Source organism: Ricinus communis, chromosome 4 (assembly GCF_019578655.1).
Source record: "Ricinus communis isolate WT05 ecotype wild-type chromosome 4, ASM1957865v1, whole genome shotgun sequence".
Taxonomy (NCBI): domain Eukaryota; kingdom Viridiplantae; phylum Streptophyta; class Magnoliopsida; order Malpighiales; family Euphorbiaceae; genus Ricinus; species Ricinus communis.
Window position 1 is genome coordinate 21799180 of NC_063259.1, and position 19047 is coordinate 21818226.

Consider the following 19047-nt stretch of genomic DNA (forward strand, 5'->3'; position numbering starts at 1 on the left):
AAATTATTTTTTTTGTATTAAGTGAATTTTTAATTTTATTTTCAATTTTATGGCAAATATAAATAGATAACTATTTTTTATTTTATAGTTTATGACCCGTCTACTCTCTCATAAATTAAAAAGAAATGACTTATTCAAAATAAAACGAAAAGAATATTAATAGCAAAATAATCTTCACCATTATAAAAATTGGCATATATATTAGGAATTGCAAGTATTTTTTTCTAAAAGAAGGATTGAATTACTCGAGATGCTCTATTATATGGCATATCAATTGCTCATGAAATTTTGAGTTTGAAACGTAATTAGCATTTCGTGCTTATAAAATAAAACCGTAATTAGCAAAGTGACTAACAAATCCAAATGTTGAAAATGGTAATATGATAAAGGTTGCAATGGCAGCCTGATATGTTTTTTGTTCACAACTGGATCACTTGTAAGAAATTTCTTTTTATCAGCCTTGATCAAAATTTGCATGATTATATATGACCCGTCTATTCTCTCATAAATTAAAAAGAAATGACTTATTCAAAATAAAACGAAAAGAATATTAATAGCAAAATAATCTTCACCATTATAAAAATTGGCATATATATTAGGAATTGCAAGTATTTTTTTCTAAAAGAAGGATTGAATTACTCGAGATGCTCTATTATATGGCATATCAATTGCTCGTGGAATTTTGAGTTTGAAACGTAATTAGCATTTCGTGCTTATAAAATAAAACCGTAATTAGCAAAGTGACTAACAAATCCAAATGTTGAAAATGGTAATATGATAAAGGTTGCAACGGCAGCCTGATATGTTTTTTGTTCACAACTGGATCGCTTGTAAGAAATTTCTTTTTTATCAGCATTGATCAAAATTTGCATGATTATATATGACCCGTCTACTCTCTCATAAATTAAAAAAAAATGACTTATTCAAAATAAAACGAAAAGAATATTAATAACAAAATAATCTTCACCATTATAAAAATTGACATATATATTAGGAATTGCAAGTATTTTTTTCTAAAAGAAGGATTGAATTACTCGAGATGCTCTATTATATGGCATATCAATTGCTCATGGAATTTTGAGTTTGAAACGTAATTAGCATTTCGTGCTTATAAAATAAAACCGTAATTAGCAAAGTGACTAACAAATGCAAATGTTGAAAATGGTAATATGATAAAGGTTGCAACGGCAGCCTGATATGTTTTTTGTTCACAACTGGATCACTTGTAAGAAATTTCTTTTTATCAGCCTTGATCAAAATTTGCATGATTATATAGGAACCTACTTTGTGCTAACAAATTCTGCTCCAGCCGAATCCAATCCCAGAATCAGACCATCAGTTTTTATCAGCTCCCTCATCAAATTCAGCAGAGCCCACAACTCGGAAATCCAGTTGTTTCTGGTGCTTCAAACGACGGCGATCATCGAAAGCTTCCCATCCTTCAAACTGTAGGACTGCTGCTGTTAATTAAGTTATCACAGTGGTGTGAATTGGAAAGAACATATGCAGGAAGAAGGTAAACCTGACGGAGCATATCCGTTGTAATTTCTGTGTTATGGAGGTCCAGTGTTGACAGTTGCAGGCACATCTTGAATAGCGTAGAAGGGAGAGACTTTAGTCCATTGTTGCCTAGCTGCACAGCCTGCACAAATGTAGGACAAGGCTCGCTTTATATAGGACTAGTTGGGAAACTACAAAAATTTTCTTTGCTGGCCTGTCTCAAGATACTGCAATCAAATCTCTTGCTTAGTGATATAGTGATCGGTTAATTCCTTACAAACGACATCAAATTAATAGAAACGAGAATGAAGTGGAGACCTTTAAATTATGCAAATTGCCGAATGATTCTGGCAAATCTATCAGAAGATTTGATGAAAGATCAACCTATGCCACATACAAATTTGGTCAAGACATTAATAAACTATACTGAAGGAAAAGTAAAATGTGCAACTTAGGAGTATATTAGCTGAATCATTCAATTTAATATGGAGAAACTTCTGAAGGAAAAGGAAAGATGAAAGAATCCTACCTCAACAAGAGACTTACAGTTCCCTATAGATGCTGGAAGGGAGCATATCCTGAGTCAAGAGTAATGAGTAAATCATATACTGCAGATAATTCCTAGCAGACATGATAAAATCAGGCACCATAGGAAAACCAGAAACAGTTGAAACAGCTTCAACCACAATTTCTTGCTTATAATTATGGGAATGTTCTGGATTATTCTGTATATCAAAATTATTTCATGAACAATCATCAGTTTAAGAGTCAGTCTTACAACAAGTGTCCGTCTTCTTACCCTGAATCTCATTTGCAAATAAAACTAAAACAAGAGGGCAGGGTTGATGTGAAGGGATGAAGACTGTATGATATAATTTTTTCTCATTTGCCAGTACCCGTACAGTACCTGTTATTGTTAGCTCTCAAAATCTCCAGCTGAGTAAGGAGTCCAATTTCGACTGGGAGGCAATTCAACTTGTTATTTGAGACATGGAGTTGCCTCAAAGAACTCAGAGCACCCAATTCAGAAGGCAATATTGATAAACTGCATTCATTACACTATGTTACTCAGCATATAAAAATATACAAAGAAATAATCTTAAGGAAAATAACCCAATTTTTAACTTTATCAAGCGAATATAGGTACCTAAAATCTCAGACACAGAATGCACCAAACAGAAAGTCAATCATGAGCATTAAATGCTTTAACAAATAATGACAGCAAATAGAACACTAAGTTAAAAATCTAAAGTGAAAAGTTAAAGAAACAAGATTGTTTTTGAATAAAAAATTCATTTTGGTATTAATTCATAGATTTCTCAGTTAGCTTTCGCTGGAACTTTTTATAACCGATTTTACAGATGAGAAAAGATTCAGGCACTTTTTAAAAATTTCTAGCTACTATAGCCTTCTTCCTCTTTCCACTGTAGTTCTGCTTCAAGAAAGTCTTATTTGCAATGGGATTCTCTTATAAGTATATATCACAACTAACAAGTGACACATTTGATGCAGACAAGAAAATCAAATTTTAGATTTTTTTTTGGGTAATTATTAATTTAAATATATTGGAAAAGCTTTTGTATGTTTTCATTTTTGTATCTTGGAGTTGAATGTAACTTTTTATTCAGAGAAAAAGTAGCCTGCTAGAATTTTGAATTTATGAGTATAGACAAGGATCTTCCAATTGAATATAGGAATGTCTTTAGAAAAATTTAAAAGCTTCACTTATCTTAAATTGGGGAGTAAATTATATTGTAAATGAGATAGCAAAGGAAAAAAATAGCATTCAATCCATTTTTGGAAGTTTAGGAATAGAGAAGGATTCCGACTCCATGTTGTTGATAAGTTAGAATAACTAATTAGTTTTTGTTTGTTAGAGATATGGATAAACATTCTAAGGTTTAGGGATAAGATAAATCAGTTCATGATCTAAGATTTTTTATCCTTTAGTTAGTCTATAATAAGTTGTGTTTTTCCTATATTTGATATATGAAAAAAAATAAGAGAATATTTCTCTTTTTTTCCTTTCTCTATAAAATTCTACATGGTATCAGAGCCTAAGGCTTGATCATGAATTTTAAAGCTGCCATGATTGGCTCTAGTTCAGCCACTTCAGAAGCTAGCAGTGGTGTGACACCATCAGGGGGAGTTTCTCAGTTACTTCCACCTGCTCCTCTTGATAATTCTCTTCAAATCACCATTCACAAGCTGAACGGCAAGAATTATCTTGAATGGTCTCAGTCCATGAGGTTGGTGATTAATGAGAAAGGGAAACTTGGATATTTGAATGGTGAGATAAACCCACTAGCAACCGATGATCCGAAATTCAATGGTTACTGCCTGGTTGATTAACTCAATGGATCCAGTTGTTGGAAAACCATTCATGTTTTTGCAGACTGCTCGGGATGTTTGGGAAGCAGTTCAAAAAACCTATTCAGATTTGGACAACCATTTGCAGTTATTTGAATTAGACACCCATATATGGAAAATGCAACAAGGTAATTGAGAGGTAACAACTTACTATAATGATATGATGGCTGTTTGGCAGGATGGACATGTTTGAAGATGAACAATGGGAGAATCCTAATGACAGTGCTCGGTACAAAAAGAAAATTGAAAGAGGACGAGTATTTGTTTTCTTGGCTGGTTTAAACAAAGATCTTGATGAACAACTATTAGAGAAGTTTTTTCAGAAGTGCGTAGAGAAGAAGCACGACGAAAAGTGATGCTGAAAAATGATGAACCAACATAGACGCTGACGGATCTGCTCTTGAAACTCGAGGTACAGACTCAGGGGGAAAGCAGAAACCCTGGTGTGATCATTGTCGAAAGCCATGGCATACTCGAGATACTTGCTGGAAATTGCATGGGAAACCGAAGAAGAAAACAGGCAGCGACAACACCAAGTTAGGGGGAGGTGTACGCGCTTTTCTAGCAATACTAATCCGGGGCAGCAGTCTTCTTTTGAATATCTTCCATTTACCAAGGAACAGATAGAGCACCTGTATAAAATGTTTAAGTCCCAAACTTTAGAAAAATCTAAACTGTCTTGTTCTTCTGCACAATTAGGTAATTCTTTCATTGCAGCCATAGCTTGTTCCAAACCCCATGACACTTGATATTAGATTCAGGTGCTACTGATTAAATGTCTGGCAATTCGCAAATTTTTTCCTCTTATGCCTTGTGCAGGAAATTAAAAGGTTAAAATTGCAGATGGTTCCTTAGCCACTGTTGCTGGGAAAGGAACAATTCCTATTTCGTCTTCTCTAGTTCTTAAGAATGTCTTACATGTTCCACATTTGTCATATAATCTTTTGTCTGTCAGTAAGTTAACCTCTGATCATAATTGTCAAGTGATTTTTAAGTCTTCCTATTGTAAATTTCAAGATTTAACCTCGGGGAAGATGATTGGGGGTGCTAAATTGGATGGTGGACTCTACTTCTTCAATGATGAGTCAACCTTTGGAAGGCAAGACCTGCAAACTTGTTTCAATTCTATTTCTGTTTCAAGTGACACTAAGATTATGTTATGGCATTATCGATAGTACATCCAAATTTTCAATATTTAAAGTATTTGTTCCCAAAGTTATTCATGAACAAAAATCTTTAATTTTCCCGATATGAATTTTGTGAATTAGCTAAACATCACCGAACTGTTTACCAATCGCAACCATATAAACAGTCCAATCCATTTACCATAATTCACAGTGATGTTTGGGGTCCTTCTAGAGTGCCAACATTTTTTGGAAAACGCTGGTTTATCCTTTTCATTGATGATCATACTAGAGTCACTTGGGTCTTTCTTTTAAAAGAGAATTCTTATGCTGAAAGTGAAAATTTTTTATAATATGGTTCAAACACAATTTCAGACTCAAATTAAAATTTTCCAAAGTGATAATGGAAAGGAGTTCTTTAACAATGTGTTGGGACAATTTTTTGCTGAAAAATGGATTATTCACCAAAGTTCTTGTAGTAACACGCCTCAGCAAAATGGGGTGGCTAGGAGAAAATAAACATATCCTAGAAGTTGTTAGAGCTCTTAGTTTTACGACTAAAACTCCAAAGTATCTTTGGGGAGAAGCAGTTTTAACAGCCATTTATTTGATTAATAGATTGCCTTCAAGAATTTTGAACTTTAAAACACCAATTAAAGTTTTTAGTGAATGTTTTCCCATAACTCGGCTAACTAGCAACATTCCTTTAGAATTTTTTGGAAGTGTGGCTTTTGTCCATAATCATGATCCTAAACGTTCAAAACTTGATCCAAAAGCACATAAATGTATTTTTGTAGGCTATCCTGCAAATCAAAAAGGTTATAAATGTTTTGATCCAATTTTGAAAAAAATGTTTCTTTCTATGGATGTCACTTTTTTTGAAGGACAATCATACTTTGACAAATTTCATCTTTAGGGGGACAACACTAGTGAAGATCTGCAGAGGCAGAAAGACGCATTGGCGCTGCCAGAGAGAACATAAAGGATTTGGAGAGGAGGCTGCAAGTCAACTGATTCTGGTTCTAATTTAAATTCTGATTATGATTTAACTTTTGATTTTTTTTTCAAATAATGGTATTTCTTGGGGTCTGATCATGTTTCAAAAGAAAATGGGTCGAAAAACAAAGAAAGTATGGAAACAAATAATTTAAATATTGAAAATACTGAACAACCTTATATAAGGTCATCTCAAAATCAAAATGTTGAACACAACTGATAGCTATGCAAAAAAGTTTAAAGGTCTTGTATATTCAAAGGAACATCAAGCACAAAAAAGAGCCACCATCCCACAGCACCATCAAGAATCTAATCAGATGTTGGATCATGAAATTTATGGTAAGTCTCCAAAACTTCCTACAAATAATTCATCTAGTCAACTTAATCTTCCCATTGCTCTTAGGAAAGGTGTCAGGTCATGTACTAAACGTCCCTTGTCAAATTTCGTATCTTACAAAAATATTTCATCACCATATTGTGCTTTTATCTCACAAATGTCTGGTATGGTTATTCCAAATAGTGTTCAGGAGGCTCTAAATTTTCCTGAGTGGAAAGAAGCTATTCTGGAGGAGATGAGAGCCTTGGAAAAGAATGCTACTTAGGAAGAAGAGGATCTGCCAGATGGAAAGACAGTTGTTGGACGTAAATGGGTGTTTACTGTGAAGTACAATTCAGATGGATCCTTGAAAGGGTATAAAGCTCGTCTAGTAGCCAAAGGATTCGCTCAAACATATGGAGTGGACTACTATGAAACTTTTTCTCCTGTGGCGAAACTCAATACTATTTGTGTGCTCTTGTCTGTTGCAGCTAATCTAGATCGGTCTTTGAATCATCTAGATGTGAAGAATGCCTTTTTGAATGGTGACTTAAAGGAGGAAGTATACATGGAACCTCTACCTGGTTTTGCTTAGAAATTTGGAACCAAGGTATGTAAGCTAAAGCGATCTTTATATGGCCTTAAATAATATCCTAGAGCATGGTTCGAGAGGTTCACAAAGTTTGTTAAAGGTCAAGGTTATAATCAAAGTCAATCTGATAATTCTCTTTTCATAAAGAGTTCTATTGAAGACAAAATTTCTGTTTTAATTGTCTATGTTGATATAATTTTGACTGGAGATGATATAATTGAAATGAGCAAATTGAAACAAAACCTAGCTAAGGAGTTTGAAATTAAAGATTTAGGCTAGCTAAGATACTTTCTTGGAATGGAAGTGGCAGGGTCAAAGAAAGGCATTATTGTCTCACAACGGAAGTATATTCTAGATCTCTTAAAAGAAATTGGAATGAGTGGTTGTAAATCTTCTGAAACTCCAATTGAAGCTAATTCTAGACTTGGGGAGGTAAAGAATGGTGTTCCAGTAGACACAGGAAGATATCAGAGGTTGGTTGGAAAACTGATTTACTTATCACATACTCGTCCGGACATTGCTTTCGTTGTAAGCTTGGTAAGTCACTTTATGCATTCTCCATATGAAGAACATCTTGAAGCTGTATATTGGATTCTTCGTTATTTGAAAAGTACACCAGGAAAAGGATTTTTTTTGAAGAAAAATGAAAAAAGAGGAGTTGAGGTGTACACGGATGCTGATTGGGTAGGTTCAATCACTGATAGAAGGTTAACTTTTGGATACTACATATTTGTTTAGGGTAATTTAGTCACATGGAGAAGTAAAAAGCATAATGTAGTTGCTAGAAGTAGTGCTGAGGCAGAATTCAGATCAATGACACAGGGAGTGTGAGATTCTTTGGCTGAAAAGAGTTCTACAAGAGCTTAAAAGATCTGTGAGTTTAACTATGAAGTTGTATTGTGACAACAAAGCAGCTATCAGTATTGCTCATAATCCTGTTTTACATGACAGGGCAAAACATGTTGAAATTGACAGGCACTTCATAAAAAAAAAAATTGAAGAAGGAATTATTTGTACTCCACTTTGTACCAAATACACAACAGGTAGCAGATATTTTAACTAAAGGGTTGTTTAGATAGCAATTTGAACTTCAAGTTAGCAAGTTGGGCATGACTGATATATTTGCTCCAACTTGAGGGGGAGTATTGATAAGTTAGAATAACTAATTAGTTTTTGTTTGTTAGAGATATGAATAAATATTCTAAGGTTTAGGGATAAGATAAATCAGTTCCTGATCTAAGATTTTTTATCCTTTAACTAGTCTATATAAGTTGTGTTTTTCCTATGTTTGATATAGAAAAAAAAAAAGAGAATATTCCTCTTTTTTCCTTTCTCTATAAAATTCTACACATGTAATAAGGGGTAAAAACAGTCTTACTTAAACAAAATGTTTCTGACATTGAATAATTCCTACTCCTCAATTTTAGGGCGAAAGCAAAGAGAAACTTGAGGGGATAACTAATCCTTCTTTATCCTTTCCTTTCCAATCTCATTACACTCCCAAACAAGGAAAATCTTATCCCCTTTACCTTTTTCATTTCTACTCCTTTAGAGGAGAATATTATGAAGAAGAATGTTTGTGGTGTAAATATAAAAGAGAATTTGACTAAATCAAGTATAAGATAGTATCCAAAGAGGCTAAAACATTTTCAGCTTAATCTACAGAAGCAAAGAACACACACAGAGAAATTAGAGAGAGAAGAACTAGCATCATCCAATCCTGTGGCTCTAATCATCCTTCCCTTTCTCAATCGACATCCTCTTATTTTTCTTGTTCTTTTTGAACTCCACTCCTCTCTACTTATCTATCTCAAGCTTGAATCATTTCCCTTGCTCATAACAAGTCCTGGAATGAAATAACAAAACATAATTATTAATCATTTTTAGTATTGCTATTCTATAGTGGTTGCTCTGCCATGGATTCGTTCTATTGAAGGGTTTACAGAAATAGGGTTTGCCTTCTAATCCCAAGAATTTCTTTACTCAAAGAAAACAACCATGGGCATCTAATCCTGTCTTTATCATGATGTGGTAGCTAGTGCTACTGCCAGGCTGATCCAAGCATTAACTTTTATGAGCCCCATACTCTCCCTATTGGGGGGCATATATGTCGATCAGCAAGCCCTTTGATACACTAACATTCCTAAAGAAGCTTTCACCTCCTTGATCCAGCCTCTACTTCCCTTTCGATTTTGAGCAAAACTTCTAATAAAGTGAGATTTTGTTATGTTCTCCAAACCCTAAGATCTCCAATTCCAATCTTTATGAATTTTTATTATTAATTTGCAGCAAATTACTCGGAACAGATTCTCCATAACATTCAAAGATACTGACCATCATAGCTTATATCTGAAAGTCTCAAAGTAATACTTTTTGCACTTATAATGCAGCCCCTAGTCCTTGAACAGCTTCTTTGAAGAGCTTTTTTCCACTGCTGCCAACATAATTTGCAATTTCATTCAAAACATTGCTTCTAGTCCTTGAACAGCTCAATGCTATGGACTAGTTAAATCGTAGGAAGCTTTCTCCAACACATTTCGCACATAACATAAGCATACAAAGTATTCCATAATGGAAAAACAAAACTACATGCAGTGTATAAGAAAGAGATTAATTATCATAAATCATAGCAGCTTACTTACTGGTTTCGGTTCAGAGATAGAATTGTTAGATGCTTCAGAAAAGTAAATCCTTCCCATTGAATAGATTCATCTGACATGCCATTTCCATTCAGGATCAGTTTCTGCGAAATGTCAGACGAGAATTTAGTACATGCACACACACACAAAAAAGATAATTCACTAGAGTAGCTTGAGTACAACAACCTAAAATCAAAAGACAAGAGTTCCCTTTACCTGCATGGAACTCAGACTGCTAATTTTGGTAGGTATATCTTGAATGCAGTTGTTACTGACATCAAGGACTCTTGTTAAAATTCCACAAGCCCACACTTCATCAGGTATCACCTTGCAAGTTCCAATCAACAAGAATACTTAGAAGATTTTTCCAAAAATGAGGACATTATCAGTGTTATTGCTGGAAGAGTCAAGAGCAAACTGAAAGGTTGGACTTTTAGCTCCTCGAGATTAAAAATTAAACAAGGATCTAAGTGAATAATCTATTCCTTACCAGCTCAAGAGCAAAAATTCCTATGCTAATATCTCATTCTAAAGGGAAAGAAAAGAAAAAGGAAATCTGCACAAGAAACTAAAACATAATGATAGATATCGTAAATTACCCAATAATATTAGAAAGTTAGAAAAACAATTTCAAACATACGAACTCAATACAATCAACAGATTAGATATAATACCTGCAAGTTGCATTCAGCCAACGCGATAACTCCAGTCACCTTCCATCGTTCCAAATGATTCTTATAAACAAAAACTTCAGCCTTTTGATTAACCGTTTTATTATTAGTAGCATTAGTCCTTAAAATAGGGCGAGCCTTAGCATCTTTAAGCATAGGACCACCCTGTTCAACCCCAAAGTCTTATATCAATATTTCTTCCATTTTAAACTAATGCCACATAATCCAATAACATAAAGCATTTAAACAAGAAAAGGTTTAAAAATTTATGCACCCAAATTAAACTAGATAAACATAAAGAAACAAGATTTTGATAAAATTAACTACGAAGAAGCTATTACACCATTTCTTCCTTCCATTTTAAACTAATACAGAATAATCTAATAACATAGAGCCCTTTAAAGAAGAAAAGGTTCAAATTTCAATAACATTAGCAAACAAGAAGCTATTACACCATTTCTTTATATAGAAAAAAAGAAAAAGAAGAAAGAATACCCCTTGATGCAAACCCTGAGAGGCCACGAGCATGATCTTAACTCCATTGGTGAGCTCAGACTGCATCAACGTCATGGTGTCAGTCAATACCCTGCCTGCAAGAATTATCAAGAAAATTAGACAGAAGGAGGAAATGGGTGATCGTGTCCTGAAAGAAAAAAAAAAAAAAAGAAAGAAAGAAAGGAAAGAAAGAGAATGACCTTTACAGATGAGCTTTTGTCCGCGTGGAAGAACATTGGTGAGAGGTTGGAGAAGGCATTTGAGGTCTCTGACTGTTGAATTTAAGGATACTGAAATGGGTATTGATCTTCCACTGAACTTTACTGTTATGTTTATTGTGTTTGAATTGCTATCCTCACCCTCCATTTCTTTTCCTTTGCTGTTTCAGATTGTAAAGAATCAACAAAACAGAGATGTTTTGCTAGTTCCGACTATTCCCCGATTTTTGGTTTCTTAATCAATTTTCAGTCTAAGTTTTAGTTTCCACAGTTGAGTTTTTATATAGAATATTTATCGTTTACTTATTTTATTCTTAACGTAAAAAATGGTATTTTACTATTATATTGTTTCATTTTTAACAAAAGATAGACTTTCTTTTAAAATTCTAATACCACTTTAAAAAGTAGTTTCATTCTATTTGCATTAACGAAAAAATTGCATTAATGTGTTAAATTCAAATTTCTTTCATTTATAACCTAAAATAAGATATTAACTATGAAAGTGAATTTTCACACCTCAAACAAAATATTAACATCTCATTTGAATTAAGAAATTTTAAAATTAATAAATTCATGAATTTAAGATTTATAAATTTAAAAAAAAATGTTATTTAGATTAAACATAAAAATAATAAAATTTTATTTTAAATTAAAAACAATTATAAAATAATATAAACTTATAAGAATAATAATAGAATAGAAAAATATTATAATAATTTATTTTTTAAATAGTAAATTTTGAAAATTTTCACATTTAATTTAAGTTTATAAATCTAATAAAATTCTTCATTTAGAATCCATTGATTTAAATGATTCAAAAAAATTATTTTTAATCTTTTATAATTTATTTTTTAAAATAAATATTTTGAATTTAAAAAACAAAAACTAAAAAGACGGAATATAAATAATAAAAATATTTTTAAATTGTTAGAGTTTTAAAAATATGAATTAATACATTCGTGATCCTCTAAATTTGGGTCATATTATATCTATTCTTCGATAAAAACTATTTACTTACATGAATTTGCCTAAACTAACATTTTTACTGTGGTGGTAAGATGGGAAAAAAATAAAATTTTCATTTATCTAGGTGAAGTTTTTTATTATATTTAATTTAAATAAAAAAATGCAGCTAGCTTGAAATTAAAATTAAAAATTTTTAATATTAAAAAATATTTTTAAATTTTAATTTATCTAATTAGTTTAAATAAAATTAAAATATAATTTTATTATATTAAGTTTGGGTCATTTAATTTAATTTTATTACTTTTAAGCCTAAAAAGATATAAAAGAAAGAAAAAAGTTAATAAGAAAAGAAGAGAATAATGACTCATCTTAGCACATAAGTAAGAATAAGTGAATCATATGTGTCCAACAAAGTAAAAATGTATTTATTAGCTATAATTTTGACAAATTAAAGCGGTTAAATAGTTTTTACAAATTTTTTTTTTTTTAAAAATGATTAATCGTGTCACAGACATTCACTTACGCATTAAGCCTAATTTTGTTATGTGAAAAAAAAAATGGCACTGTAAGGAATAAGGTTGTGTGGGAATTATATTCCATATTTTTGAGAAAAATTTAGAGCTATTAATAGTTTTATTTTCTATAATATATAACAAACATGAGCTTCTTCTTCTTTTCTTTTGTTTTTTTCAAATTTTATTAACACAAATTACAATTGTAAAAGTGGAATCATACATTTCTTTTGTTTTTGAGATTAATTTCATGTAATTAAAGATCTTAAAATTTCTGATTTTGAAGAGTACAATTGGACCGATCATTACAATATTATCTCAGAGTACAGAATCCACCTGAGATTCCTTATCCAGTTGGATTATTTGTAGAATCATTAGTACCCTTTAGATCTCCAATGGCTGCAGACTGTGAAGACACAGCAGCAACACCACCTTCCTCCATTTTCTTCCACCCTTCCTTTGCCCTATTCTCTCCTGACTCCTTAGCAGTATCGTAAGAAGCATGCAATCCAAATAAAAGGTAATATATCAACAAAATACCGGTCCATACTCCAAACCTTCCAAACGACGCGCCGTCTATGGATCCCAGAAGAAAGATGTTGATGAGAATTGAAACAGAAGGCAGCCATGGGACTAATGGCACCCCCCAGAGCTTAGGGTCTCTTGCTTGAGGAACCAGAAGCTTAAGTGCTGCAGTGGCCAAGAACCAAATGGGTACTGTGATCACGTACCCAATCCAACCATCTCCACCTGCAGCCCAGATAACAGCAGTAGCAACTGAAGACCCAAGAATGAGAGCAAGGCACACAGCTAGCTTGGCATGATTAGCAGGCGTTGTTACACCGGTAACATAGTATCTCCGGACAAGAAGCGCAACAGCCACAAGCATGAAGATGAACAGAGTAGAAATTGACAGAAGGTTAGCAAGAATATCCATCTTCGTAAAGAAGGCAACAATGGCAGTAGCAATGATCATTACAACTGTTGCATTAACTGGAGTTCCTGTCTTCTCATTGACATGAGCGAACCATGGCGGCATCATATGAGTACGAGCAATGTGTGTAAGATAACGAGCTTGGCCTACTGCTCCGACAAGCATAGCAGTGGTCATACCTTGCAGCGCACCCAAAGCAACTATGTACTTGGCCCAACTCATACCTACATACTCAAACGCTACTGAAAATGCAGCATCAGGATCGATCTGCCTGTATGGAACCATAAGGCAAAGTACTGCAGCTAATAAACAATAGGCTAAGGCAACTACTGTCATTGAACCCACAAGCCCTATGGGGATATCTCGAGCTGGATTTTTAGTTTCTTCTGCCATTGTAGAGATAGCATCGAATCCAACATATGCAAAGAAAACTACAGCTGAAGCTACGAAAATACCACGAGAGTTATAAGGTGCAAAAGGGCTATAGTTTTTGGTATCGGCTTTGGTAAAGCCAGCGATGATGATGAAGAGGATGGTGATGACGTGGACAATGGAAGCAACGTAATTGAAGCGAGAAGAGCCCTTTGTGCTAAGAACGGCGAGGATACAGATTACAGAAGCAACAGCAACGGCGATGGGGTCTAAGTGGCCATAATCATCAGGGAGGCTGTGGGCTGTGATCCTGAAGTCGTCAGGATCATGGTTGCAGAGAGTGGCGAAATATGATGTCCATGAACGGGCCACTGCAGCTCCGCCAATGACATACTCGAGGAGGATATTGCCAGCGGCAATGAAAGCCATGAAATCCCCGAGTTCTACCCTTAAGTATGCAAACGATCCACCTGAAAGAGAAGGAAATCATTTTTTTTAACATTTTTAGAATTTTTTTTTGTAATATGGACAATTGGTTTTTTGGGTGAAGAATGTGGACAACTTTTTAAAAGAAAATAATTCACAAAAGGCAATGAAAAAGTTTTATGATTTAATTTATATTTACATAATAGATTATTTTAAATAAAGAAAATTCCTTATTTACTAAAATATATATTTTTATTTATATATTAAATTAAAAATAAATAATAATACTTATTTATTATTTTTAAATAATTTAATACGTATTTTTATTTGATATAAAAAATAAATACTTATATATATATATTATTTATTTATTACAGTGTATATATTTAAGATAGAAAAAAATTATCAGAAAAGGAACATAAAGCCTTTATTCTGCAGGCACATTAACTATAAGTCTGTAACAAATGGACTAATGGAAAGGGCAATTTAGTGATTATTTTGGTCAATTTATTATTGAGCCAACTGAATTTGGAAATGTGAATGCCCTGAGCCAATTGAATTTGGAAATTGTGAATGTCAGTAAGTAGGCAGGTTATACTATTGGACTTTCAGGTAACAAAATAATAATAATAATTGGACTTTATGGTGAGATTGTCAAATGAATGGGACACTTTTGCTAAATCAATAAGAGAGAAAAGTCATTCTTTGTCACTGTAAGGACTTCCATGGTTTGACCCACCTCAAGCTTCACTAGTATTTGGTGATGTCTGGGCCTGATAATGACAAAGAATGACTTTTCATGTGGAACCCTTCTCTATAGCTCATGAAGTAATTAATTTATACTAGACATAAATTCAGAGTTTTTAAAAAAAAAAAAATTATAAATCTTGCTCAGAGTTAGTATAATTTTGTTAGAAAAATACATATTGAAATTTTTTTATACATACTCGATATATATCTCTTGATAATTAATATATATTTATTAGTTTTAAATGATAAAATATGTGTCAATTATTCAATACCAAAATGTAAAATAAGTATCACTCTCCTATTAATTAATTGTGATGTATACATCAAACCTAGATAAAAATATCTCATTTTGTTAATTCCATATTTAGTATAATTAAGTAAAGATTAAGATTTTTATAATTTTTAAAACATTAAATCTTTATAGTAATTTCTAAATATTAAATTTATAGATACAAATTCTTACAAACTCTAAAAGAATTTTAAGAAATCAAATATTAAAAGCAGATAAATCTGGAGCATATATTTTACTTTTTATGTATTTTAACATGTTTTCTCATCAATATCTTCAATCTACTTTTAGTTTTGATCTTTAATTATCTGAAAAACCGCACATATTTGATCAACTTTTTCAACAAGACAAAAATTACCTGCAACAGGAATTTCCACAGCAAACTCAGTGTAGCAGAAGACAGAAAGCATGGCCGATACACCCGAAACGACATAAGACAAAATAATAGCAGGGCCAGCATGATCTCGTGCTTCAAGGCCGGTGAGGACAAAGATCCCGGAGCCGATCACAACGCCTATACCGAACCACATAAGGTCCCACCAGGTCAAGTTCTTGTTCATATCATGCCCACTACGGGCCTTGATTTCATGCAGCTCTATAGAGTCCAGAGATCGAGTCAGGAGCCTGTCCCTGAACCGCATGGGAGTTTCTTTAAGTGCTCTCATGTAATTTCCCAAACTCTGAAATGATTCTTCAGGAAGAAATTCTTTCTTTGAGCAAGAACAGCTTCTCCTCCTGACGACCCCTTCATCTCCTGCTCCTGCTTCTCCTTCTGCTCCCATAGGTGTTTGTTGTTTATGGAAGAAGTGAGCTTAATTCGGAAAAAGAGAAAGATATAAATATAGAGACAAATGGTTTCGTTTCTTTTGTAAGAAATTGTCTCCTTGCGATGAAATCAAAGAAAATTCCACAGAAAAATTTCCTGATCACTATGGTGAAAAAGGGTCCATCTGCTACGTCATGAAATGAAAAGAAAGCGATTGGTACTTTTGTCTATTATGTGTAGGAAATAAATAGATGGAATCTTTAAGTTCGGCAATTTTTGTTATAGTTTTCAAGAAAGAACCAGTGAACAGGTCAGGATCAAGAATCAGCCGAAAAAAGCTAGTAAAATTTGGAAAGAGCTACCATTACTATGAGGAGATTGAAATTAGGAACTTGACAAGGTACTTGGAAATAGCTTCGTCAGGACAGTGATGGAGAAAGTTAAGGTAGATTAATCTGAAAATAATCATCCGGTTTAGAATAATGAAATAGAGTCGTATAATAATAAATGGGTTTAGAATATGATTTTATTACTATCATCAGGTTCAAATCTCTTTCGGATTTACACTTGCAGGTATCCATTACCTAAATTTAATTATATAAGTTTTATTTTATTTTATTTTTATTATTTAGAATATTATTTTAAATTTTATTAAATTTATACTTGGATTGTACTTAAATATTTAATATTGAATATTTAGATTTGATTAGTTTATATTTTATATTTTTATTAATTTTTATTAATATATTATAAAATTTAATTATTATAAACGGATTCGGTAAACAAATACTTATTTAATTATCTACAGATATTATTTAATATTTATTTAATTTAAATGAGTTTTAATTGAGTTTAGATAGTATACGAATATTTCTATTCAGATTTGAGACGAATTTGAATAATAAAAATAATTTTTTAAAATAAATTTAAATATATATTTTTAATCAAATTTGAATTCGAATATCCTTTAATGAGTGAGTACCTCACCCATTGCAATTACTAAATTCTAGTTGTCTAAATCTAAATTTTTATTAAAAATTTAAAAAAATTAAAATTAAGCCGACACCATTTAAATTTAAAAAAACTAAAAATAAGCCAACTTAAGAACAATTAAATTCAAAATATATGGAATTTAAAATAACTTGAATTCTAAAAAAATATGCTCTCTATTTAAAACAATTCCAAAAATAAGTCACTTTTATTCATTTGTACTTTTCTTCCTCTTTTATTATGTCATTGATTTCATTATATTACACTATTTAACAACAACAAATAGAATCCAAACTAAAATGAAATACAATTTCAATAAAGAAAACTAAGGCTTGACAGGGCCGCCGCCGCTTTGGCTGCCGTTCCAAGTGGGCACATTGGCCAAGGGCCGAACACTCCTCCTTTCCGTACTTTTTTCTCCCGTACGGATTATATCATGACCCTCATCCATATAGCATTATGGACTAAAATTAAATAAGATGTATAATTTGTTTTCATTAAATAAAAAAGCTAATCTTAATTTATATTATTCCAAAATTTTAAAATGTTGATCAACATTGTTTTATATGTCTATTTTTGCATGTTCATTAATATTTTCATACATGTTTATTGATATTTTTTTTAATATTTATCATATCTAATTTTTATTGTTATTGATTCAATATATATAGTAATATAATTGAAGATGGATTTTGTTTGATCAGCATAAGTCATAATTGTACTTTTTTTTATATTTGTTACAAATTTCATTTCATCGATATGAAATTCTATGAAAATTTGACAACCAGTTTGGATATCAAATTTTCAGTGTTATTGTCAACATTAAAAATAAAAGTGATGAGTATTGTAATAACATTATATGAACCTTAAACATACACGTAATGAATGTTGCCTGATGAATATAAAATCATAATAAATTATGCTAACTAATAATGAATAAAATAATATATAATAATTAATTTCAAAAAAATTTCCTAGATCTAATTTAAAGGAATCAAATATACACCCTTAATCTACCTTATTCTAAAATAATCATTCTAAATCTACTTAATTTTAATTTAATTTATATTTACTAACTTTTTAATTATATAATAATTTCAAGAAATAAATAAATAAATTAATTTAGTTTAAGCAGTTTAATTCTGAATAATGTAAACTAATGTAAGAAGTTTTTTAACTTATTTTAATAATTATCCAATTATTAAAATTAAAATAAAAATTTAAAAGTCACCATAACAAATTAAAAAATCCAAAGCTAAATAAAAGAAAAGAACTAGAAGCTAGGCTCAAAACTAAAATTACAATAATGTTTAGGCAATCTATATATTTTTTAATTTTTGAGATCTAAAATTTTTTTAACACGTATATTTAATTTTTTATACATAAAATTTTTATTTTGACATGTGTATTTACTTTTGACACGTGTAATTCAAGTTTATGTGTTTTTATAATTTTTTTATTAATTTATTGATTCATAAATTACATTCATAATTAAATACTGACTCTAATATTAAGAAATATGAATATTATTTATTATGTTATATTAATTAATAAAATAGTTCTCTAATCAAATAATAATACTAATAAAAATAATATATTAATTATATTTTAATATTATATTAACCAATAAATTAGTTTTATAAATAGATAATAATTTTAATTCTAGAAAATAATATTTTAAATTATACTTTTAATATCATATTAAATAATAAATTAATTTTTAATTATATAATAAATTTATAATCTAAAAAATTAGTAATATCAATTATATTAGTAAATTAATTTATATAATATTAAAATTAATTAATAAATACTTTTATATTATTGCATTAATAAAATCTTAAAAATTAAAAATATTTAAAAATAATTAGTTTGCTATTATTTTTTAAAATTTTATAAATTAATATTAAATATTAAAATTTTTATAAAATTATATCTATCAATTTAATTTTATATCATGTAACGCAGAAATAAACTATTAATAATCTATATAGTATCCATGATATAATTTGCGTGCAGGAAATCGGGCGGTGTGATTTGACCACAAAGGATTCACTTGTCAACTAATATAATTCTATCTTTTTAATCTCTAGAATAGAACTTTATTTTAAGAAAAAAAGG

At 31.0% G+C, this 19047-nt stretch overlaps 2 protein-coding genes across 3 annotated transcripts; both read right to left on the reverse strand.

The window, feature by feature from the left end:
• Nucleotides 1–1075: 1075 nt before the first annotated feature.
• LOC8266540 (LRR repeats and ubiquitin-like domain-containing protein At2g30105) lies at nucleotides 1076–11189 on the reverse strand. Of its 2 annotated transcripts, XM_015723837.2 has the most exons (10): nucleotides 10904–11189; nucleotides 10704–10798; nucleotides 10212–10373; nucleotides 9754–9864; nucleotides 9541–9641; nucleotides 2408–2545; nucleotides 2030–2078; nucleotides 1819–1884; nucleotides 1523–1642; nucleotides 1076–1446 (listed from the first exon to the last, which is right to left on the reverse strand). In XM_015723837.2, exons 1-10 carry the CDS (start codon nucleotides 11067–11069, stop codon nucleotides 1336–1338), a joined length of 1119 nt encoding a protein of 372 aa, XP_015579323.1. In that variant the 5' UTR covers nucleotides 11070–11189; the 3' UTR covers nucleotides 1076–1335. The 2 variants fall into 2 exon arrangements, with proteins under 2 accessions (XP_015579323.1, XP_015579324.1); XM_015723838.2 differs by lacking the exon at nucleotides 10212–10373.
• A 1456-nt stretch (nucleotides 11190–12645) lies between these two features.
• On the reverse strand, nucleotides 12646–16090 carry LOC8266539 (cationic amino acid transporter 1). Its single transcript, XM_048372562.1, has 2 exons — nucleotides 15529–16090; nucleotides 12646–14175 (listed from the first exon to the last, which is right to left on the reverse strand). The coding sequence occupies exons 1-2, from the start codon at nucleotides 15950–15952 to the stop codon at nucleotides 12746–12748; spliced, it is 1854 nt and encodes a 617-aa protein (XP_048228519.1). The 5' UTR covers nucleotides 15953–16090; the 3' UTR covers nucleotides 12646–12745.
• Nucleotides 16091–19047: the final 2957 nt, after the last annotated feature.